Source organism: Manis pentadactyla, chromosome 14, assembly GCF_030020395.1.
Source record: "Manis pentadactyla isolate mManPen7 chromosome 14, mManPen7.hap1, whole genome shotgun sequence".
NCBI lineage: Eukaryota > Metazoa > Chordata > Mammalia > Pholidota > Manidae > Manis > Manis pentadactyla.
This window is the reverse complement of record NC_080032.1, coordinates 60,851,552-60,877,575: the sequence shown is the minus strand read 5'-3', so window position 1 is coordinate 60,877,575 and position 26,024 is coordinate 60,851,552. Positions and strand designations below refer to the sequence as shown.

Genomic DNA, 26,024 nt, shown 5'->3' with positions numbered 1-26,024 from the left:
ACAACATAAATTCCTTCCTTCATTAAAATATTTAATGTAGGATTCTTCTGTGCCCAGCCCTACGCCAGAAACTTCTGATATAATGGTCATCATAAACATACTTGGTTTCTGTTCTCATGGTGCCTAATCTAGTAGAGGAAATACACATAAATCCAATCACTGCAAACAAAAAACTGAACTGGGACCCTGTAACTGAAGAACTGGGACCAGTACTTGAGGAAAATGATTCTGTAGGCAATGGAAGTTTTCTATGCACCAAGCAGCATGTTCAGACCTGCGTTTTAGGATAAGGAAATAAATCTTGTAGTTAAACAAAATTGCAGTGTGGATAGGTATTTAAGGCAGCAGGACCAACTTACTACACAGAAATACAATGGTAACATTGTTTTAATTCTTATGAAAGGTGCCAAGGAATTTTCAGTGACTGTAAACCCAAGGTCAGTTTCACTGCTGGTGTCCTCAAAGCACTTTGGTCTCCACACAGCCCAGGGCCTTGGTTCAGCAAATAGTAATTCCAGACACTGCTCAGTGGGTAACATCAGAGCCTCTTCCTTTCCAGTTTTCTTCCCATGACCCTGCCAAGACTTCAGAATCAAGACCATCAGCATCATTGTCAGTGTGGCTGCCCACTGATTTCAAAACAGAAGACCGTACTCACCTGATTATCTAGTTTCAGCTGTCGAAGCTTCAAGGTCTCATCTTCAAAGGCACTATTAAAAAAAAAAAAGAAAAGAAAGCACATAAAGAGGAAATCCAATTTCATATTTTCCATGTATCCACTCCTTTGGGTCATTTGGAAACAATTAACTCTGCCTTATGGAAAGTGTCAGTTTCTAGATGCTACCCATACTAACTGCAGGAGGACTTGCCAAACTTTAATGCCACTTAGGACACCAGAGGACATGCTGAAGCTGCAATACCCAACGGATAAGACAAAGAGGCATTCAGAGATTTCTTTTTTTTTTAAACATGCTGAGTACTTATTATATTCAAGATACAGTGCTAAGTATTTCACATGCATTATTTTATTTATTCCTCAAAACAACCCTATGAATTAGGCACTATTAGATTTCATTCTTTGAAGATGAGAAAACAGACTTGAGAACTGTGCATAAGGTTAAACAGCAGAACCAGACCCTAATCCAGGTCTCTTTCCAGAGTCTAAATTCCAACTAAAAGTAAAACGTCTGTTTCTTCTACTTGGGAGCTAGTTCTAAGAGGGGAGATTAGGTATCTGACCTGTCAGTCCTTCACAAATTTATTGTTTCTTCGTCTTAAAAGGTATATAAACAGCCTGCTCTGGTCACTTCTTAGGTCCCATATCTATGAGACCTCTGTACATATGAAATGAAATTTGTTTTCTTTTTGGTCTCCTGTTCATCTGTCTGGTGTCAATTTAATTATTAGATCAGTCAAAAGAACCAAGACGGGTGGGGGACATTTTCCGCTCCCTGACAACTGTGTACAGCATGGGACTACAGCCCACTGATTTCCTTAACATCTAAGCAAACGATTTAACTTACTTTTCAAATTTGCCATTAATAAAACATTATTCTGGTCATGGGAAGAGACTGTAAGTATGGATGAATAAGACAAGATTTAATACCATGAAACAGATTTGCTTGATGGAAGAAAACAGCAACAAAAACGGAGCAAATTATTGTCTTCAATTGATAAACCAAACTCTTTTGAACTTAAAAAAATTCTCTCTGAAGCCCTTTCTGTTTTTGACAATTTCCTAATTTAAGATTTTATTTTGTAACTCAGCATTTTTGGAAAGAGTAAAGCATGAAACAAGGCAGAAATGGTTTTCAATTATTTGTATTATGAACGTTTACGAGTAGCTTACTGTCAGAAAAAAAACTATAAATACAAGGTTCTATTTAAGAAGATAAATTTCATGGCTACAAGGGAAGCATGGCTTTTCCTGCATTCGGGGTAAATACATTAAAGCATCTATCCGTGGCTTAATAGTTTACCATTACATTCCTATATTTTCAAAGGTTTTATATATTTTAATAGTGCACAGCAACTTGGAATCGGCATACTAAGCATGCAATCTCTAAGACTCTCCCTGCCTTCAATTCCTAAGAAGATTTAGTAACTCCTGAGATAAAGATATGGAAGTGCACTCTGATTTTCCTACAGTTCCCCTCTATTAATTCCCTTTTGACCTTTATGTTAAAAACAAAACGAAACAATGGGTATTCAAAGTAAATCACCTCCCTTTTCCCTATTCAAAAGAGGGACAAATAAAACTGTCAGATATGATATACTTCACACCTTGAGGCTGTGGGCCCCCTACATTTCTCCTAGGTATGTTCTTGTTTTCCTTAATGCCTTTAATCCTCATCACATATTTTTAAATCTTAGCTTTACAAATAGAGTGCTGGAATGTTATAAGTATTCAGGAGATGAGTATAAATTTGAAAGAGTGCTATATAAAATGACTAAGACAAAAAAGATTACAAACATTAAACAAGAAAGGGTAACTGAGTAAAAGATTCACTGTAATGGCCTAGTATTTTCAACAGCTACTGCTATGAATCTGCTTTTCCTCCAGCTTGCTCTGCTCTCAACTCTAAATCAGAACTCCAAAACTCTAGCATTGGAAAGAAATCATCTTATCCTCCCCCTGCTGCCCAAATGCTAAAACCTCCTTAGTCATGCTAAATGCTGACACACAACTAAAGTCCTCCAACAATTCTCTTAAGCCCTCTAATAGGGAAGAAAACCAAGTGCATCTGCACGGCCCTATCCTGATCCCACCTAATTCCTTTCATCAAGCCTGGGCAAGCTGAACAATCTAAATAAACAGGTATAATCAAAGCATTTAGACCTGAACAGAAGAAATACTAAAAAGATGCCCTATAATTGTAACACTTAGCTACACTTTCTCTAAGCTCTAGTTTTAAACTATAATTTAGCAGAAATAATAAAGATATTTTCCTATACTTATATTAATATGAACTTGAGTTTCCAGTCTATACTGGAATATGATCTTACTAAATTTGCATTTTTCCTTTAATATTCTCTTTACTTCATTTCAAACTAGGTCATTGAATAATAAGCCTAACCAAGCCTGGTTAGTAGATCAACACAAAACAGAAAGAAATCCTACAGAGTAAAAGACTTGGAATTACTATTTTTCCTTTCATTTTTCTCATGGAAGATTTCTGGTTTATTTGACACAAATAGGGAAAACACGTGATGTATAACTCATGTGTGGCTGTGTGGCAGATGATCAGGCCCACAGAACACCATTTACTGATCAGCCAAAGTCTAAACTGAAAATATCTATAAGGCTTAACCACAAGAGTACACACAGAGTTTTCTGGGAATATGCCTTACCTATCCATCTCTGTTTATGGGCACCAAAAAGTTTTCCTAATCACCCTGTACCATCATGCACTTATTCACCTAACAAAAATGTCTGCTGAAAGGATGTCCCCACTCATCACTCCTATAATTACACTTTTAAGAATCACTAGATGCACTGAAAACAACACACGTACCTATCAATAGTAAAATGGATATTTGGTATAGTCATACAATGAAATGTTACACATTAATGAGAATGAATGAACTTCATTGTAATACAAATCCTTGAATTGACTGAACATAACATTAAATAAAACAGGCAACATACTAAATAATACATTTATTAAGCTTCCTTTTAGATAAAGTTCAAAAACACAGTAAACTAGACTGCTTACAGAATACATATATAGGACAAAATGATAACAAAGATTAAGAAAATGGTTATCCCAAAAGTTAGAGCAGACACATATATCTACAAGCCAGTTGATTTCTGAGAAGGGTGCTAAGACCATTTGGTGAAGAAAGAACAATCTCTTCAACAAGTGGTGCTAGACAACTAGATATCCATGTGCAAAAGAATAAAGCTGGAACTCTATCTCATACCATATACAAAAATTAACTTAAAATGGATCAAAGACAAAAACATAAGAGCTAACACTATAAAACTCTTGGAAGAAAACAAGAGTAAATTTTCATGACACTGTATTCTTAGATATGACATCAAAATCACAGCAAGAAAGATAAATTGGACCTTATCAAAATTAAACATTTTTGTCATCAAAGGACATTATATCTAGAAAGTGAAAAGACAACTCACAGAATGCCAGAAAATATTTGAAATTATGTATCTGATAAAGGTCTAGTATTCAGATTATATAGAGAACTCTTACAACTCAACAACCAAAAGGCAAACAATGCATTTTTTTAAATGAGCAAAGAATATGAGTAGACAGTTCTCCAAAGTAAATATACAAATGACCAATAAGCACATGAAAAGATTCTCAACAACATTAGTTACCAGGGAAATGTAGATCAAAACTGTTAAGATACCACTTTACCAGACATTAACCCAGACATATATGGTCAATTAATATTTGATAAAGGAGCCATGGACATACAATGGCGAAATGACAGTCTCTTCAACAGATGGTGCTGGCAAAACTGGACAGCTACATGTAGGAGAATGAAACTGGACCATTGTCTAACCCCATATACAAAAGTAAACTCAAAATAGATCAAAGACCTGAATGTAAGTCATGAAACCATTAAACTCTTGGAAGAAAACATAGGCAAAAACCTCTTACACATAAACATGAGTGACCTCTTCTTGAACATATCTCCCCGGGCAAGGAAAACAACAGCAAAAATGAACAAGTGGGACTATATTAAGCTGAAAAGCTTCTGTACAGCAAAAGACACCATCAATAGAACAAAAAGGAACCCTACAGTGTGGGAGAATATATTTGAAAATGACAGATCCAATAAAGGCTAGACGTCCAGAATATATAAAGAGCTCACACGCCTCAACAAACAAAAAACAAATAACCCAATTAAAAAATGGGCAGAGAAACTGAACAGACGGTTCTCCAAAAAAGAAATACAGATGGCCAACAGACACATGAAAAGATGCTCCACATCGCTAATTATCAGAGAAATGCAAATTAAAACTACAATGAGGTGTCACCTCACACCAGTAAGGATGGCTGCCATCCAAAAGACAAACAACAACAAATGTTGGCGAGGCTGTGGAGAAAAGGGAACCCTCCTACACTGCTGGTGGGAATGTAAATTAGTTCAACCATTGTGGAAAGCAGTATGGAGGTACATCAAAATGCTCAAAACAGACCTACCATTTGACCCAGGAATTGCACTCCTAGGAATTTACCCTAAGAATGCAGCAATCAAGTATGAGAAAGACCAATGTACCCCTATGTTTATCGCAGCACTATTTACAATAGCCAAGAATTGGAAGCAACCTAAATGTCCATCGATAGATGAATGGATAAAGAAGATGTGGTACATATACACAATGGAATACTACTCAGCCATAAGAAAAGGGCAAATCCTACCATTTGCAGCAACATGGATGGAGCTGGAGGGTATTATGCTCAGTGAAACAAGCCAAGCGGAGAAAGAGAAATACCAAATGATTTCACTCATCTGTGGAATATAAGAACAAAGGAAAAACTGAAGGAACAAAACAGCAGCAGAATCACAGAACTCAAGAATGGACTAACAGGTACCAAAGGGAAAGGGACTGGGGAGGATGCGTGGGTAGGGAGGGATAAGGGGGGGGAGAAAAAGGGGGGTATTAAGATTAGCATCGATAGGGGGGTGGGAGAAAGGGGAGGGCTGTACAACACAGAGAAGACAAGTAGTGATTCTACAACATTTTGCTACGCTGATGGACAGTGACTGTAAAGGAGTATATAGGGGGGACCTGGTATAGGGGAGAGCCTAGTAAACAAAGTATTCGTCATGTAAGTGTATATTAATGATAAAAAAAAAAAAAAAGCAGTTCCTGTGTGGTGACCTCCAATGAGTTCTACACAATGATATAAAGGGCATATAAAAGTGTAGGAAAAGGGTCTGTTTGTGTTTATACAGAGGATCAAAGCCTAATTTGGCTACCCCAAAAATGAACTAAGATACGATATGAAAAAGAACTTCCAACATCAGCACTCTCGGGAAGACTCATGACAGAAGATGATCAGCAAAAAATACCCCAACAAAGATCCACGCACTGCCACAGGTGTAGATGCACTCATCCCACCAATTCCTGGACTTGCCATGGGAATGATGAAGGAGATATCTAAGCTGGCTTGTGCATACAGTAAAACAACAAATTTGACTGGATCTATACTGTTGGAACTCAACCAAGAATTAGGAGAAGTGCAAATTGTAGCACTCCAAAATCTTACAACCACAGACTATTTACTGTTAAAAAAAACATATGGGATGTGAACAGTCCCCAGGAATGGGTTGTTTTAATTTATCTGAATTCTCTCAGACTGTTCAAGTTCAGTTGGACAATATGCACCATATCATAGATAAGTTTTCACAAATGCCTAAGGTGCCTAACTGGTTTTCTTGGTTTCACTGGAGATGGCTGGTAATTACAGGTATGCTTTGGTTATGTAACTGTACTCCTATTATGTTAATGTGTGTGCGCAATTTAATTAGTAGTTTAAAACCTATCCATGCTGAAGTTACTCTACAAGAAGATATGTCAAAGAAATAATCAATCTTCCCATGTTTTCTTCCGCCTGCTACTTCTATAGCTTTTCTTCTTCCTACCTAATTACAACCCTTAAATAGAATTCGTGCCACATGTCGAATTTACCCAGTATCATAATTCTTCCAAGTGGTAAAGATACCTCAAGACAAATGCTGGGCATAGAAGCCACAGGGCATAAATATGCAAAGTAAAAAGCTAACCAGTTCAAACAATAAGGCTTCTCTTTCACTTACCAACTTTACATTTCCCTGTATGGCCCCGGAAGATGACTGGTTAGCCAGAGACGGGTAAGATTCCTCAAGGGAGGAACAACCTAAGACAGGCACAGTCGCAGGGGGACATCAGGTGAGAAAATGGGGATCAGCAGAGGTGAGGCTTAGAACCTCCCCCCTCATGTTCTGAGAGAAATCTTCTGCATACGTGGATGTTTTATTGCCCTTGTCTAGCTCGGATTAACACAAGTCTACAGGCACACACCTGATCATCTACATTTGTTCTCTTACAACACTAAACTCTGTTTTCTACCTTTATCTAGTATCTACCTACCACTTCAGCATTTTATTAAAAATAATAATAATAAAGAGAGAAATGTGGTATCCACATATAAATCAAGTATAAAAATCAAATGAATATTCATATTTGAACTGTTTATAGTTCATAATGCATGAACAAAACTGAAAGTTTCTGTGATGACTGCCCTTGTAATGTTCACCATGTAACTTATTCACTATGTAAGAATTTGTACTCCATGTAAGAACTTGTTCGTTATGCATCAGAAGATTGGAGACTGACGAAAATTAGGCTTGGGGTGGATTAATGATTGTGCATTGAGTATTGACCCCCCTATACAGAATTTTATTGTTGTTAACAACCATTTGATCAATAAATATGAGAGATGCCCTCACAAAATATATATATATATATATATATATATATATAAAAACACACTTCCAATTGTAAAATAAATAAGTAACCAGGATGTAATGTATAGCATAAGGAATATAGTCAAAATATTGTAACAACTTGGTATGGTGATAGCTGGTACCTAGAATTATCATGTACATAAATGTTGAATCACTGTGTTGTACACCTGAAAAAAAAAAAATTAACAGTAAAAAAAAAAGATACCACTTTATATCCACTAGGATAGCTATAATAAAAAAGATGGATAAGAGGAAGTCTTTTTGAGGAGATGGAGAAATCAGAACCCTCATGAACTGTTAGTGGGCATGTAAAATGATACAGACACTTTGGAAAACAGTCTGGCAGTTCTTCAAATGATTAAACATAAAGTTACCATTTGACCCAGAAATTCCACTCCTAGGTATATATCCAAAAGACATGAAAACACATACCCATGCAAAACCCTGTACATTTTTTTCTTTATAGTATATTATTTCTTTAATGGAAAGGATTCTGAGATAATATATGTGTTACAAGAAGATTGCTGTTGCCAAACTCTTTTTATATAGGTTATTTTTTTATTTTAATGTTTTTCTTCATTGATTATAAAAATAATATACATATCCATTTCATAAATTTTGTAAAAACATATAAAGAAAAAGAAATGGTCTTTTCATAATCCTACCATCTTGAGGTGAGTCACTTCTAACATTAAAGTAAACATCTTTACAAATATTTTATAAATTTTTATGTATTTGAAATACTTAAGATTTTTACATCACTTTAACTTAAGATTATACCATACACAACTTTTTATGTTTATTATATAGGTTTTTAAAATATAATTGAAAGGGCAAGCTCCCAGATCCTATTTCAGTCAATCGGAGCTTAGTCTCCCTCCAGTCAGCAGGAAGTACACCCACCACCCCTAGACCCTGCCAACTGACCAAAGCCACGACTCATCACCCCCCCCAACTACCCCCAGGCCCAGCCAATCAGCCAGAGCCACGGCCATCACCCCCCCAAACTGCCCTGGAAACCCATAAAACCTTTGTTCTGGGGAAAACGCACTCTTTTTCTCTGGCATCTTGCCACTGCGTTGGTATAGATGAGAGATTGAGCTCGAGCTAGCTCGAATAAAGGCTCTTTGCTTTTGCATCAGTGTTGGCTCCTTGGTGGTCTTCTGGGATTCGCGACTTTGGGCACAACATTTGGGGGCTCGTCCGGTATCCCAGAGACCCCTAGGACCCCCGACCCGGAGAGCCCTGTGCCGGCTGGTGAGTGCAATCAGTTATCTGTCTGTCTTTGTCTGTCTGTGTCTCACTGTTTTTGTTGGCGAACAAGCCTGAAGCCTGTATAAACCTGTAGGAGCTCCAATCTGTATCAGGGTCGGCATTGACTTAGGCGGACGTCCTGGCAGGTCGTCGACCAGGGGTCTTGGGAGACGTCCCTTGCCCCCGTCTGGAGGATGAAGTCCTCATCTGTGAGGAAAGTCGGCTGCCGCTGCAGTCCGACAGGCCCTCAACTTACTTTTAGTTTTGCCTCCGCGGCCGTGGCATATTCTTCTCTGTAGGCGCCTGTTTGTTGTTTGTCGTGTTTGTCTTAGTCTTGTTGACAGAAGAAATGGGACAGACTCAGACAACCCCCTTCTCTCTCATGACAGACCATTTTTCTCAGACGTTAGGGGAGAGCTCACAATTTGAGCACGGACGTCAGGGAAAATTTCGTGTTTTCTGCACCTCCGAGTGGCCGTCCTTCGACGTTGGCTGGCTGCCGGAGGGAACATTTAATCCAACCACTCTTTTACAACCTCAGTGTGGAAGTCCAGAAGGGTCGGTGACAGACTTTTTGTTCTAGTGAGTAGCCAGTTTTCAATGTCGGATGGCTGCCAGAGGGAACCTTATCCTTAATACTCAGTCTGTATGTTTGTGTGTCTAAGTGTGTAAATGAAAATATCTTTCTACCTCCGGATGGTATTAATGAAATTGATTTAAAAACAAGTGCTTGTGAAAATTGGGCATTCTAAAACTTCCAGAAAATCTGATTAAAAATGTTAAGCATTAATGCTAATTTGGGTTTGGCTGAGGCGTGCATGTCCTTATAGTTATCAGCTGCCAAAGTTTACTTAAAAGTCATTTAAGTTGATGTTACCTATTAAACATTTCAAGAAGATGCTTAAAGAAAAGCTTGACTTTGTCTAATGTTTAGTAAAAGTTTTCTAAGTAATCTAGCATGGTTGCTAAAAATAAGTAAACAAGTGTAGCAAATAAGCATCTTAATAATACTGTATTAATGTATAACAGTGTGTATATATGCAAACAGCCTGAGAATTTTTGTGGTAACCAAAATTTTTAAAGTTTGCTAAGTTATATAGACATATTTTGTGCCTAATGAGAAATTGTGTTGTAAAGCACATTTCCAAAAGTGATAATATATGTTCATAGATGTATCAATCTGAAGAATGCTAGTGTAACAGTTTACGGTGGCCTATTTTTCAGTGTTCACTGAAAGTTAAAGTATCAAATGATTTTAAGTTCTAATGAAAACTACTTAAATAAGGAAAACATTTCTCTATGCTAAAAGATGTATGTTTTAATAAGAGAAGGTATAAAGAATGAAAACTCGTCTGCATGCAAAAGAATGTGTTTTTTTATAAAAGAAAGTAACTTTGTTCTAAAGTACAGCTATTTATTTAAAGAGGGACAGAGAGACAGAGACAAAGAGAGGGAGCAGTGTGGTGCAGCAGCGTGGTGCCTTTTGTTGTGGCGGATCCGCTCAGCCTGTTGCTTTGGGGGAGGGTCAGGATGTTTAGACATAAGGCGGGATAAACCCAGTCAAGCCCCAGGCAAGCCCAGACATAATTCTCACTGGTTTATGTGCTTGGGACCATGGGGCAAATGAAGAATAAATTACTATATTCTTACAGATATAGTCGTGCTATGTGAAATTAAAGCAAGTGAGTCTTGATGTCAAGTGCACAGCAAAATTAGAATTTTGTTTCCAGTTAAAAAAAAAAACAAAGTTTTCTTTAACTGTTAGTCAGCTCTAAATGTTGAAAGATTGCAAAAGGTTCTCTAATTGTTTTATCAAAGCAGTTTCTCATGCTTAAAGTCTCAGGGAGTTGCCGGAATATTTAAAAAAAAAATGAAATCTTAATATTAAAAAGACTAAAAGCCAAAGTTTGTTAACAACTGTGTAACCTTTATTTGCCTTTGAAATATTTTGTTATCATTCTGGTTAAATAGATAAGTATTGCTTCATAGCAACCTATAATCCTATTTAAGCAAGTGCCAAAAAAAAAAAAAAATCAAATGCAAAAAGGTGCTTTTACCTCTAGTTAACTCTGATATTTTCCAGAGGGCCCCTGGAACATGTCAGAGGAATTTTTTCTCATTGGAGAAAGTATTTGACTAATTTGGCTTATTTATCTGATATATATATTTACCAGGAAAGCACTGTCAAAGAGAATGATGCTAAACTTTGTTACTGAATGTTTTGTGTTACAGAAATATCCAAATTTTCTTATATCAACTCTTATAGTAAGTTCTCATCAAGTCTTTAACCATTGTCATTTGTAAGTCTTTTGTCATTTATAGTCACTGTTTTATTATTCCTAAACTAGTAAAGAACTAGATTTCAGCAGAACAGGTATTAGTTACATAAGATTACATAAACTAAAGAAAATGATTTTGTGTCTTTTTGTTTCAAATGTTGCTGATAAAGTGTTTTAAGCTTGTTCTCTTAAGCTGACAACAGTTTAGTAAATGACTATCTTTATAAGCAGAATTGAAACATTTATCTTTCTCTCTACCTGATCCCTCCAGAATTTAAAAACTTTCAGTGACTATTTTTATATTCCATGGCAGTATGTTTATTTGCACAAGTTCAATAAGAATCTGCTTTCCTTGTAAGAAGACTAATTAAAAACACTGGTTATACTACCAAGGCTTTGACTGGAATGTCATACCTGAGAGACATGTGCATAAACTCAGATATGAACAACTTTAAGGAACTAAGATAGACTTTATAAAGCAACAAAGCCCCTTAGAAGAGCTGGCCTGGTACCTTGCTTACAGAGTTCCCAGCAGCCTTACCAGGTGAGTAAGGAAGGTCACTTCCTGGCAGGTGCAGGAACCTCAAGAAGAGAAGAATTCACCCAAATCTACAGGTACTGCAGGCACAAGCTCATGGCAAGTCTGGCTTGGCTTTCTGGCCTCAAGAAGCCCTTAAAAATTAAATCTGAAATTCCTTACAAAAAGTTCCAGCAAAGCATATTTAAAAGAGCCTGTGTAATCAATTGCTCTTCTTGCTGCACTTATGCAAATAATCAAGCCAGCTGTTAATTATTTTCTTAACCTGGTTACTTCTAATAAAAATGAGGGTGATTTTAGAGAAAAGTATTGTTTCAATAACGCAGCCTTATCCATACTAAATCCTAATACTAGTCATTGGGACATAAACTAGATTCAGAATTCCAGCTTCTTCAAAATATCTAGCTATGTTTTAGTTTTCTCCTGTCATTGCAATTAAAATTTTACTATTTCTAGTTCTCATATTCAACCATGCATTCTTAATCTATCAAGTTTGTCCTTCCAGAATGGAAAATCCAACTCCAGATGTTGCTACATAACCTAATAACACAATTTGTTTTATCTTGCCTAGAAGCCATAAAACTGCAAATAGTAATAGAAACGAAACCCAGAATAGAAGCGCCAGCCTTCTGAGGCCCTCTCAACTGACCAGTGATGGAGACCTAGCTGCACCCTTTACTGCGCCCCCTTCTCAGCACGAAGCAGCCAGAGCAGTCATCGCCCCTTTTCCCTAGCCGAATGAGACAGGGACCATAGGCTTAGACAGAATAAAGCGAGCCTCTGAAGAAAGCAAGGCAGGATATTTGCAATCAGAGCAACGTAACTACATGCTGGAAACCCCCCTCCTACTAAAACTATGTTGAACATTAAGCTCTAGAATCATTCTTCAGTGAGATCAGTTAATGTTCCCCAGATAAAGAAGCACATGTTTTATTATGCTAATCATTTCTAATCGTGTATAAGATTCACTTTAGCATACTAAAAAGCCCAGGCCTATGTGCTGTCTTTCCTCCTTCTGATCTAAGTAATTTTGCAAGCTGAGAAACTGACTTAGCATGCAGACCCAGCTGTAGATGGCATAGTAAAAGGCAAGATTCTTTAGCAAATATACAATATCTCAGCCCACCTTAGAGGCTGGGCACGCAGTCTTTTAATGTGTGCCTGGACCAAGGCGCCAGTGTCCCAGAGAGAAATCAAGGCAGGAGATTATCTTTAATCAAGGACCCCTTGCCATCCTACTCATTTTACTAACCCTTAGGCCCTGTATCATCAACAGGCTGGTCCAGATTGTCAGAGACCACATGGGGGCCGTCCAACTGATAGTCCTCCTTGCTCAATACAAGCCCCTAGTAATCTTGTTACTCCTGCTTACCTGATAACTTATTAAAGATAGAAGTAATACAGTCAAGCTAATAGTGCTAAGACAACAGTATCAGCCTTTATCTCCTTACAACTGCAAAATCTTATTAGACCCATGATTAAGTCCCTTAGGATCCAGAGAAAGGGGGGAATGAAAGGGCAAGCTCCCAGATCCTATTTCAGCCAATCGGACATTAGTCTCTCTCCAGTCAGCAAGAAGTACACCCACCACCCCTAGACCCTGCCAACTGACCAAAGCCACGACTCATCACCCCCGCCAACTACCCCCAGGCCCAGCCAATCAGCCAGAGCCACGGCCATCACCCCCGCCAAACCGCCCTGGAAACCCATAAAACCTTTGTTCTGGGGAAAACGTGCTCTCTTTCTCTGGCATCTTGCCACTGCGTTGGTGTAGATGAGAGATTGAACTTGAGCTAGCTCGAATAAAGGCTCTTTGCTTTTGCATCGGTGTTGGCTCCTTGGTGGTCTTCTGGGATTCGTGACTTTGGGCACAACAATAATATTAAGTAACTATATAATATTCTGTAACATAGACGTTCCACAAATATTTGTCTTTTTTTATTGTGGTAAAAAACATGAAATTTAACATCTTAACTATTTTTAAATGTACAGTTCTGTAGCATTAAATATATTTACCTTGTTCTTTGTATACCAATTTTTATAGCAACTTATTCATACTAGTCAAAAGGCAGAAACAACCGAAATGTCCATCAACTGATGAGTGGATGAGCAAAATCTGGTAACTATATAACAGAATATTACTCAGCCACAAAAAAGAATAAGTACTGAAATATGGGAGAACCTTGAAAACATTGTGCTAAGTGAAAGAAGCCAGTCACCAAAACCACATATTGTAGGATTTCTATGAAATGTCCAGAATAAGCAAACTTATAGAGATTTTTTTAGGGCTGGAGAGGATAGAGTTGGGAGATGACAGCAAAAGGGCTTAGGATAGCTTTTTGAAGTGATGAAGATATCCTAAAGTTGACTGTGGTAATGGTTGTACGTCTCTGTGAATATATTAATAACCAGTGAAATGTGTATACTTTAAGTGGGTATATTATATGGGATATGCACTAGAGCTCAATAAAGCTTTTTTTTTTTACATCCATGCATCTCTACTGATTCTAAATAAATAAATTAAGGGCATAGCAAAGATCTTTACAGAGTAATGCCAACTAATAAATACAAAATGATCGACAGAAGTAGAATATCACCATTTTATAACCACATTAGTCATTGACTCTTGCAAGAAATACCAATGGATCCTATAACCACTGAATGAAGTAGGATATTCAACATAATCTCAAGTATCTCCCCACAGATTACATTAACTACAAAGAGGATAGGTAACTTTACAGTGAAGCAATCTGGCAGACATCACCTTCACCAAGTGATGGGACACAGCAGCCATGGATGGGTCTGATGGGTACCCGCTGACGTGGTGTACTGAGAAGAATATGGTACAGTGTGTGCAGTGTTCCTACCAATAATGCTTATCCTAAATCTATCAGAAGGAAGCAAACCAAATGGAGCAAAATTCTGCAAGACAACTGTCAGGACTCCTCAAAAACGTCATTATCAAGAGAGACCAAAAGCAAAGCTGGGAGAGCAATTCTAGGTTAAAGTAGAGGAGTTAAGAGATTTCTGGTAACCAGACATAACACATTGAATTCTGCCTCAAAACATACATGCAGCAAAGACTATGCACACACTAAGCAAAGACTAAAGGCTATCTATGAAGTGCACATCAGACAAGAGTGTCAGATTGCTGGGAAGTGTCCTCGTGTGGTGCCAGCATTGTAGTCGTGTGGGGAATGCCCTTCTGGGTAGGAGTTGGGTAGAAATAATCAGGAGATGGGAATGGGTAGTAAGGATGGGGGCACCAACTTCTCTGAGTATTCATGAGTCCACGATGATACGAATAAATGAATAAATAAATGGAAAAGGAACAGCTCTTCCCTACAGAAAAAAAATCCCACTAAGGTAAAGGAATGATGGAAATAGAAAATCACCGCCAGGCAAACACCACAGTAATAGTCATTGCAGAAAGAACATCACTGAATACTGAACTTAGTGGATGAGAGTATGTTGAGAAGGATCACCTACAAGGTAACTATACAAAGGGAAAAGTAGTAATGTTAGAGAAACCAGGAGATGGTCTAATAACCATCTAATAATGCATCACGGATAATAACCGCTGTGTTCCTCAGTTATGAGAAAGGTACTGTACCATATTTGTGGTGTTCTCGTCAAAAATGCACAATTTAATTTAATCACAATGGAACACCAGACACGCTCAAGTGAGGTACTTTCTACAAAGTATCTGGTCAGTACTCTTTAAAGTTGTCAAGATCAGAAAGGCAAAGGAAGACTAAGAAACAATGTCGGTTGGCAAAGACTAAGCAGATGTGACAAGTACGCTAAAGGATCCCGGACTTGACACCGGGCTAGAAAAGGGATACAAGTGGAAAAAACAGGAAACACCAAACAAGACCTGCAAGTGAGTGAGTAGTACTGAATCAACATAAATTTCCTGGTTTTGAGAACTGTACTATGGTTATGTAAGATACTAACATTAGGGAAAGCTTGAAGGGCATATGGAAATTCTCGTATCTATACAACTTTTATGTAAAATCTAATGAAAAAGATTTTTTCAAGTGAAAGACTAAAAAATAACATTAAGCAGTGACTCTAGGTGAAGAACACAGGTTATCAATTTACTTTTCTTGCAACTTTTCAGCATATTTACATTTTTTTCAGAGTAAGACATTAGAGAGAAAGACATGAAAATAGACATTTTGCTACTGCATACGTCACAACTGTGGTATGACTTAAAAACCTACATGCCCTTTAATCTAGCACCTGAATTATAAAGAATGTTTCTAAGGAATGGTGATAGTATGAAACAAAAAAATTTGCCAAGATCAAATATCTGAGAAACTTAGAGCCTACTTTAAAATAGTACTCACTGAATTGCTGGTCTAGAGCTGTTCCCAACAGATCATGCTGCCAAATAGTTTGGCACATTTAATATGTATTAAATTAAATCCAATGACCTACTGGATTCTATGATTATTCTACACTTCCAACATTCCAGTCAAGTTCTTGAAGTCTGCAAAAAAAAGAATAAATTTTTTTCTAGTTGCCAGCAACACAAAAGCCATTGCTGCTATACAGTCACGGAGTATTCCTACTCCCTGTCCCAGACCATAAGGATGCTGTAATCAGCATTTAGCTGCAATCTGGCCAGTGATGCAGGAGGCCAAGCAGGCTCCCTCTGCAGCACTGGAGGGAGTGAACAACATCCTTGTCAGGGACACAGCAGGACCAGACTTGCAAAAAGGAAGGCTGTGAGCAGCCAGCCCAGGGCTTTTCTAATAGTAACTTGAGTGAACACTTCCTTTACTGATTATAATATTGCTCCATCACATCACAAATGATACTTTTCAGTTGCAGAAACTCCTTGTTAAGAAACAAAGGAGAAGGAAAGGTCTACCCTACTTTATTAAATAAAAGCAATAAATGCCAGTGCGGATTGATAAGGAGGACAACTTAGAAGGCAATTTCTTCATTTTAGTTAGAGGAATTCATAATTGTAAATCTATAGTAATTATCTGCCTGCATGAAGTTATAGTAAATACAATTTATAAAAATCTGGCTCAACTCAGTCTATCAGAAATAAATGTACTATGTGTGACAAGTTATTGGAAAGATTATATAACAGGAAAGATAGAGGAAAAAAGGTTTATCAAAAGAAAATAATTACATAAAACAAAGTAATTTTTTATTCTTAAATTTAGTCAATTATTCACACTTAAATGAAGCCTTCAAGACTTTATTACTACCCTCTGGGAGAAAAATTATAGGTTTGATTATGACTTTTACTTAAATTCAAATACTAAGATAATCAATAAAAATCAACAAATTAAGACTATCAAAAAAAAACCTACTGAATAGGAGAAAGTATGTGAAAATCATATATCTGATCAGGAGTTAATATATAAAATGTTTAAAGACCTCAAACCATTTAGTATTTTTTAAAAATGTAAACAATTCAATTAAAAAATGGGCAGAAAATGTGAATAAACATTTTTCCAAAGAAGACATACAGATGGCCAACAAGTACATGAAATGATGCTCAACATCTCTGATCATCAGTGAACTGCAAATCAAAACCACACTGAGAGATCACCTCTCCAAGAGGCCGAAGGGCCACAAAGCTCTTCTTTTCTGAGGTGAGGTGGGCAATTTGAAAAGCAAATTCTCATCCTCCCCTCCAACTTTACTCATAAAAATACACACTCTTCCTGTCTTTCCCTATCACAGAGGAAGAGCTGTTTCTTGTCCATAAAGTGAACTCTGACCCTGGTGAATTGATTCTGACACCTCCCCTTCCCCAGTACAATGAATATTGCCTCTGTATTTTCAGCCTCTCCAACTCTAGTAGATTCTTTCCTTGGTTCACAACTATTCTTCAAAAAGATACCTTCCTAGATCTTATCTATCTACAAAGCTATGAATCTATCTCCATTCCCCATCATCCTTAAATAACTTTCACACCTTAGATAATCAACACTCACTGTGACTATTTCAACATTTACTTCTCAACTCATTGCAACCTGGCAATAAGGGATTCCTTATTCTCTGGACATTCTTTTTCTAATTGCCAGAAACAACTTGTTTTTATTCTTCATTCCCACTTGACGTCTCTGAGGTATTTGACATGAATAACCACTAGTACCTTATTGAAACCTTACAGGCCCTTCTGGTGTCATCCAGTCTGGTCCCATGACTGATAACCCCCAAATCTTTATTTCTAGCATCTAGACTATCAGTTCTGCCCAACTTTCTGGTTGACCCCTGAACCAAGTATGCGTGAGGCAGATGCCAAGCAGTCCTGATAGGACTAAAAGAACCAAACTGGGATTTCAGCTGCTGCCTTCCAACTGAGTTTGCAGTTAGTTTTCAAATAAGTGATCTGCCTCTTTTTTAAAAAAAAAAATCAGCAATCTTCACAGGAAAATAAGAGAATCACGAGTCTTTACAATGCATCATTCATAATGTCCAGGACACAATGGAAAACTACTCCATATACAAAGAAACAGGAAAAATATGATGTATCAATATAAATTATCCAATCTGAAGAACAGAGAGAAAAACTATTTTTAAAACACTAACAGATTTAGGGATATATGGGAAAAATATAAAAAAGTTTAATATACATGTAATAGAATAATCACTTAAATTTCCCCAAGTTTGGCAGAAACATAAATTCACAGATTCAAAAGCTCAGTGAACCCAAGAATGTAAATACATGCACACATGCCCACACATATACACGCAAGTTCAATGATCACTTTTCCTATGAAGTCCTCAATTTTCCACAATAATTTTCACTGCTCTACCTCAAAAGTGCTTTTGAGGTATTTTTACTAATCCTGAATATCCTGATGTTGTATCAGTTACCTACCTATTAGAGCAGTGACGTTAAAAAATTGTTGACAGTGAAACCACCAGAACTATATTATCCTATGTGTTTTAACATGTTACACACACATAATACAAATGCACACACACATAGCTGATCACGTAAAGCAGTAAAAAAAAAAAAATTTACAGGAAAAAATATTCCAGTGTTACAAAATCTCAGATCACAATCGATTAATTCTGATCCTTGTTCAGTACATTCATATATTTTTTTCTTTTTCTCAGCCTGAGTTTGTTTTTATTAGTTTTAAAAATTATCATAGAGTAAAACTTCTTAAGTGTATTATGAATTCAACATATTTATAGATTTGCAGTGAACACAGCAAAAACTCATTTTGGTCTATTTTTTTGATTATCTTATATATATATATAACTTCTTTTACTGACAAAATTCATATACATATGTTTTAAATAGGTAAGTGTTCTATTCCACTGATAAGATGTACTCTCCTATAATTTTCCCTCTGTTAAATGTGGAACTTCTTTCTTCGTTTTTGTTATTATAGAATTGCAATGAGTTATCTTTACTCTTCAAAATGGGATTTTCAAGTCAAAAGCTGTAAACTATACTATTATGGCTCCTTACATATGATTCTTTCAGATTATTTTCCCCCAAAATAGTACTTTATAAATTTATATTGCTACAGCAAGTTAATAACCTATTTCTCAATGCTCTTCTAATTTGGGATATTATTTCTATTAGGTTAATGATATAGTAAGGTAACTTCAGACTGTTTAATTTGCATGTTTTAATTACTTAGGAAGAGAAGTCTTTTACCATATAATGAATAACTTTTTCACCTGATACATATAATTCATCTGCAACTGGAAAAAGTCTGGAATTCAAATCCAGAAAGTCATATAAGCAAAGCCACAAAAGAAGTTCAACTTGACTACCCTCTACCACCCACACAGTCAAAATTTACAATATAGAAAGTACAGTGATCCTCATTCATACTTCAAACTTTTTTCGATTAGGAAAGTAATTTACTCCCAATATAGAAAAAAAAAGTAAAGAAAAATATGCTACACAATTATGCATTATTTTTCCATTGTTATGTTAACTTTTTCTTTAATTTTTATAAGCACAATTTCAATAGCTATATAAAATTTATCCATACAAATACATTACCCTGATGTTGAGTATTTTTTAATATTGTTTCTAATATTTTAGTAACAAAAAATTGTTGCTAATATCACAAAATAAAGTAGTACATATATCTAGAAAAAGACTTGTATAAGAATGTTCCTAACAGCCCAAAACTGGAATCCCATGTCTGTAAACAGGAAAACAAATTGTGGTATATTCATTCAATGGAATACTGCTTAGCAATAAAAAGAACAAACTGTTAACATACACACAACATGGCTGAATCTCAAAAACATTATGCTGATCAAAAACAGCCTTATATAAAAGAGTACATACTGTATGGTTTCACTAAGTAAGTTCAAGAGCTAAACAAAAGCAATCGATGATAACATAAGTTAGAATAGTGGTTACCTTTGTTGGGTGAGGAGACATAATTGGAAAGAGGCATGAGGGAACTTTCTAGATAATGGAAATGTTCTGTATCTTTATCACAGGGATATATACATATGTAAAATAGTCTTGACCTATACACTTAAAATTTGTATACTTTACCATATGTAGAAGCTACCTCAATAATAAATGAATAAATAAATCTAAACAAAATTTTTATCTACACTTTAAGGTTTTTTTCTTTCAGATAGATTCCCAGAAGTAGGATTATTAAAATTACACGGTATAGCCTTTAAGTCTCTTGGAACAGGAGGCAAGGAAGATGGCGGCGTGAGTAGAGCAGTGGAAATCTCCTCCCAAAACAACATATATCTATGAAAATATAACAAAGACAACCCTTCCTAGAATAAAGACCAGAGGACACAGGACAATATCCAGACCACATTCGCACCTGAGAGAACCCAGCGCCCCGTGAAGGGGGTAAGATACAAGCCCCGGCCCGGCGGGAGCCGAGCGCCCCTCCCCCCAGCTCTCGGAGGGAGAAGAATAGGCAGAGCGGGAGGGAGACAGAGCCCAGGACTGCCGAACACCCAGCCCCAGCCATCTGGGCCAGAGCGCAGACACAGTACGTGCCCAGGGGGCCCTGGATGCTAGGGAAACAGGGCAGCAAGAACAGTGAGCGGGCACTGGAGACCGGGTGCCGGAGGACATAAGAAAAGCGCGCGACCATTTTCTTTTTTTTTTTTTTTGCTTTTTTGCTGTTTTGTTTTGGCGAGCGCTTTCTGGAAGTCTTAAAGGGATAGGGACCCCAATACTAGGGAAACAGGGCAGCAAGACCGGTGAGCAGAGGCCTGAGGCTGGCACCGGAGAATAAAGAAAAACGAGCGACCACTTTTTTTTTTTTAATTAAAAAAACTTTTTTTTTTTTTTTTTTTTTTGGTGGTCGTTGTTTTGTTTTGGCGGGTGCTTTTTGGAAGTCTTAAAGGGGCAGGGCGGGACACTTAATCCAGAGGTAGGGAATCCAGGGATCTCTGGACACCCTAACCCCTGGGCTGCAGGGAGCAGGGAGGCCCCTTACTGAGATAAATAGCCTCCCAGCAGCTCCTGCTCCAACGCGACACCACCACTTTGGAGTAGCAGACCGACCCAGGCCACGCCCACAGCAACAGCGGAGATTAACTCCATAGCAGCCGGGCAGGAAGCAGAAACCCTGTCTGCGCACAGCTGCGCAGCACAAGCCACTAGAGGTCGCTGTTCTCCCAGGAGAGGAGGGCCACAAATCAACAAGAAAGAAAGGTCTTCCAGCCGTCACTCGTCCCAGCTCTGCAAACTACTCCTATCACCATGAAAAGGCAAAGCTACAGGCAGACAAAGATCACAGAGACAACACCAGAGAAGGAGACAGACCTAACCAGTCTTCCTGAAAAAGAATTCAAAATAAGAATCATAAACATGCTGACAGAGATGCAGAGAAATAAGCAAGAGAAATGGGATGAAGTCCAGAGGGAGATCACAGATGCCAGAAAGGAGATTGCAGAAATGAAACAAACTCTGGAAGGGTTTATAAGCAGAATGGATAGGATACAAGAGGCCATTGATGGAATTGAAACCAGAGAACAGGAACGCATAGAAGCTGACATAGAGAGAGACAAAAGGATCTCCAGGAATGAATATTAAGAGAACTGTGTGACCAATCCAAAAGGAACAATATCTGTATTATAGGGGTCCCAGAAGAAGAAGAGAGAGGAAAAGAGATGGAAAGTATCTTAGAAGAAATAATTGCTGAAAACTTCCCCAAACTGGGAGAGGAAATAATCGAACAGACCACGGAAATACACAGAACCCCCAACAGAAAGGATCCAAGAAGGACACCACCAAGACACATAATAATTAAAATGGCAAAGATCAAGGACAAGGAAAGAGTGTTAAAGGCAGCTAGAGAGAAAAAGGTCACCTATAAAGGGAAACCCATCAGGCTAACATCAGATTTCTCAACAGAAACCCTACAGGCCAGGAGAGAATGGCATGATATATTTAATACAATGAAACAGAAGGGCCTTGAACCAAGGATACTGTATCCAGCACGACTATCATTCAAATATGACGGTGGGATTAAACAATTCCCAGACAAACAAAAGCTGAGGGAATTTGCTTTCCACAAACCACCTCTACAGAACATCTTACAGGGACTGCTCTAGATGGGAGCACTCCTAGACAGAGCACAGCACAAAACACCCAACATATGAAGAATCGAGGAGGAGGAGCAAGAAGGGAAAGAAGAAAAGAATCTCCAGACAGTGTATATAACAGCTCTATAAGCGAGCTAAGTTAGGCAGTAAGGTACTAAAGAGGCTAACCTTGAACCTTTAGTAACCACGAATTTAAAGCCTGCAATGGCAATAAGTACATATCTTTCAATAGTCACCCTAAATGTTAATGGGTTGAATGCACCAATCAAAAGACACAGAGTAACAGAATAGATAAAAAAGCAAGACCCATCCATATGCTGCTTACAAGAAACTCACCTCAAACCCAAAGACATGTACAGACTAAAAGTCAAGGGATGGAAAAACATATTTCAAGCAAACAACAGTGAGAAGAAATCAGGGGTGGCAGTACTAATATCAGACAAAATAGACTTCAAAACAAAGAAAGTAACAAGAGATAAAGAAGGACACTACATAATGATAAAGGGCTCAGTCAAACAAGAGGATATAACCATTCTAAATATATATGCACCCAACACAGGAGCACCAGTATATGTGAAACAAATACTAACAGAACTAAAGGGGGATATAGACTGCAATGCATTCATTCTAGGAGACTTCAACACACCACTCACCCCAAAGGATAGATCCACTGGGCAGAAAATAAGTAAGGACACAGAAGCACTGAACAACACAGTAGAGCAGATGGACCTAATAGACATCTATAGAACTCTACATCCAAAAGCAACAGGATATACATTCTTCTCAAGTGCACATGGAACATTCTCCAGAATAGACCACATACTAGGCCACAAAAAGAGCCTCAGAAAATTCCAAAAGATTGAAATCCTACCAACCAACTTTTCAGACCACAAAGGCATAAAACTAGAAATAAACTGTACAAAGAAAGCAAAGAGGCTCACAAACACATGGAGGCTTAACAACACGCTCCGAAATAATCAATGGATCAGTGACCAAATCAAAATGGAGATCCAGCAATATATGGAAACAAATGACAACAACAACACTAAGCCCCAACTTCTGTGGGACACAGCAAAAGGATTCTTAAGAGGAAAGTATATAGCAATTCAAGCATATTTAAAAAAGGAAGAGCAATCCCGAATGAATGGTCTAATGTCACAATTATCAAAATTGGAAAAAGAAGAACAGATGAGGCCTAAGGTCAGCAGAAGGAGGGACATAATAAAGATGAGAGAAGAAATAAATAAAATTGAGAAGAATAAAACAATAGCAAACATCAATGAAACCAAGAGCTGGTTCTTTGAGAAAATAAACAAAATAGATAAGCCTCTAGCCAGACTTATTAAGAAGAAAAGAGAGTCAACACAAATCAACAGTATCAGAAACGAGAAAGGAAAAATCACGACGGACCCCACAGAAATACAAAGAATTATTAGAGAATACTATGAAAACCTATATGCTAACAAGCTGGGAAAACTAGGAGAAATGAAAAACTTCCTAGAAAAATACAACCTTCCAAGATTGACCCAGAAAGAAACAGAAAATCTAAACAGACCAATTACCAGCAACGAAATTGAAGCGGTAATAAAAAAACTACCAAAGAACAAAACCCCCGGGCCAGATGGATTTACCTCAGAATTTTGTCAGACATACAGGGAAGACATAATACCCATTCTCCTTAAAGTTTTCCAAAAAATAGAGGAGGAGGGGATACTCCCAAACTCATTCTATGAAGCTAACATCACCCTAATACCAAAACCAGGCAAAGACCCCACCAAAAAAGAAAACTACAGAACAATATCCCTGATGAACGTAGATGCAAAAATACTCAATAAAATATTAGCAAACCGAATTCAAAAATACATCAAAAGGATCATACACCATGACCAAGTGGGATTCATCCCGGGGATGCAAGGATGGTACAACATTCGAAAGTCCATCAACATCATCCACCACATCAACAAAAAGAAAGACAAAAACCACATGATCATCTCCATAGATGCTGAAAAAGCATTTGACAAAGTTCAACATCCATTCATGATAAAAACTCTCAGCAAAATGGGAATAGAGGGCAAGTACCTCAACATAATAAAGGCCATCTATGATAAACCCACAGCCAACATTATATTGAACAGCGAGAAGCTGAAAGCATTTCCTCTGAGATCAGGAACTAGACAGGGATGTCCACTCTCTCCAATGTTATTTAACATAGTTCTGGAGGTCCTAGCCATGGCAATCAGACAAAACAAAGAAATACAAGGAATCCAGATTGGTAAAGAAGAAGTTAAACTGTCACTATTTGCAGATGACATGATACTGTACATAAAAAACGCTAAAGACTCCACCCCAAAACTACTAGAACTGATATCAGAATACAGCAAAGTTGCAGGATACAAAATCAACACACAGAAATCTGTGGCTTTCCTATATACTAACAATGAACCAACAGAAAGAGAAATCAGGAAAACAATTCCATTCACAATTGCATCAAAAAAAATAAAATACCTAGGAATAAACCTAACCAAAGAAGTGAAAGACTTATAATCTGAAATCTACAAGTCACTCTTAAGAGAAATTAAAGGGGACACTAACAGATGGAAACTCATCCCATGCTCATGGCTAGGAAGAATTAATATCATCAAAATGGCCATCCTGCCCAAAGCAATATACAGATTTGATGCAATCCCTATGAAACTACCAGCAACATTCTTCAATGAACTGGAACAAATAATTCAAAAATTCATATGGAAACACCAAAGACCCCAAATAGCCAAAGCAATCCTGAGAAAGAAGAATAAAGTAGGGGGGATCTCACTCCCCAACTTCAAGCTCTACTATAAAGCCATAGTAATCAAGACAATTTGGTGCTGGCACAAGAGCAGAGCCACAGACCAATGGAACAGACTAGAGAATCCAGACATTAACCCAGACATATATGGTCAATTAATATTTGATAAAGGAGCCATGGACATACAATGGCGAAATGACAGTCTCTTCAACAGGTGGTGCTGGCAAAACTGGACAGCTACATGTAGGAGAATGAAACTGGACCATTGTCTAACCCCATATACAAAAGTAAACTCAAAATAGATCAAAGACCTGAATGTAAGTCATGAAACCATTAAACTCTTGGAAGAAAACATAGGCAAAAACCTCTTACACATAAACATGAGTGACCTCTTCTTGAACATATCTCCCCAGGCAAGGAAAACAACAGCAAAAATGAGTAAGTGGGACTATATTAAGCTGAAAAGCTTCTGTACAGCAAAAGACACCATCAATAGAACAAAAAGGAACCCTACAGTATGGGAGAATATCTTTGAAAATGACACATCCGATAAAGGCTTGACATCCAGAATATATAAAGAGCTCACATGCCTCAACAAACAAAAAACAAATAACCCAATTAAAAAATGGGCAGCGGAACAGAACAGACGGTTCTCCAAAAAAGAAATACAGATGGCCAACAGACACATGAAAAGATGCTCCACATCGCTAATTATCAGAGAAATGCAAATTAAAAGTACAATGAGGTGTCACCTCACACCAGTAAGGATGGCTGCCATCCAAAAGACAAACAACAACAAATGTTGGCGAGGCTGTGGAGAAAGGGAAACCCTCCTACACTGCTGGTGGGAATGTAAGTTAGTTCAACCTTTGTGGAAAGCAGTATGGAGGTACATCAAAATGCTCAAGACAGACCTACCATTTGACCCAGGAATTGCACTCCTAGGAATTTACCCTAAGAATGCAGCAATCAAGTATGAGAAAGATCAGTGCACCCCTATGTTTATTGCAGCACTATTTACAATAGCCAAGAATTGGAGGCAACCGAAATGTCCATCGATAGATGAATGGATAAAGAAGATGTGGTACATATACACAATGGAATACTACTCAGCCATAAGAAAAGGGCAAATCCAACCATTTGC

The 26,024-nt window shown here is 37.5% G+C and overlaps 1 protein-coding gene across 5 annotated transcripts in view; it reads right to left on the bottom strand.

The window, feature by feature from the left end:
- The window catches only part of TULP3 (TUB like protein 3), a 90,466-nt gene that overhangs the window by 22,003 nt on the left and 42,439 nt on the right, over positions 1-26,024 (bottom strand). For all 5 annotated transcript variants that reach the window (XR_008993577.1, XM_036908163.2, XM_036908176.2 and 2 more), the window contains exon 2: positions 659-710. Coding sequence is in view for 4 of the 5 variants with exons in the window: in XM_036908163.2 (XP_036764058.2) it covers positions 659-710 (52 nt within the window). In the remaining variant the exon portion in view is untranslated. The remainder of the gene's footprint in view (positions 1-658; positions 711-26,024) is intronic.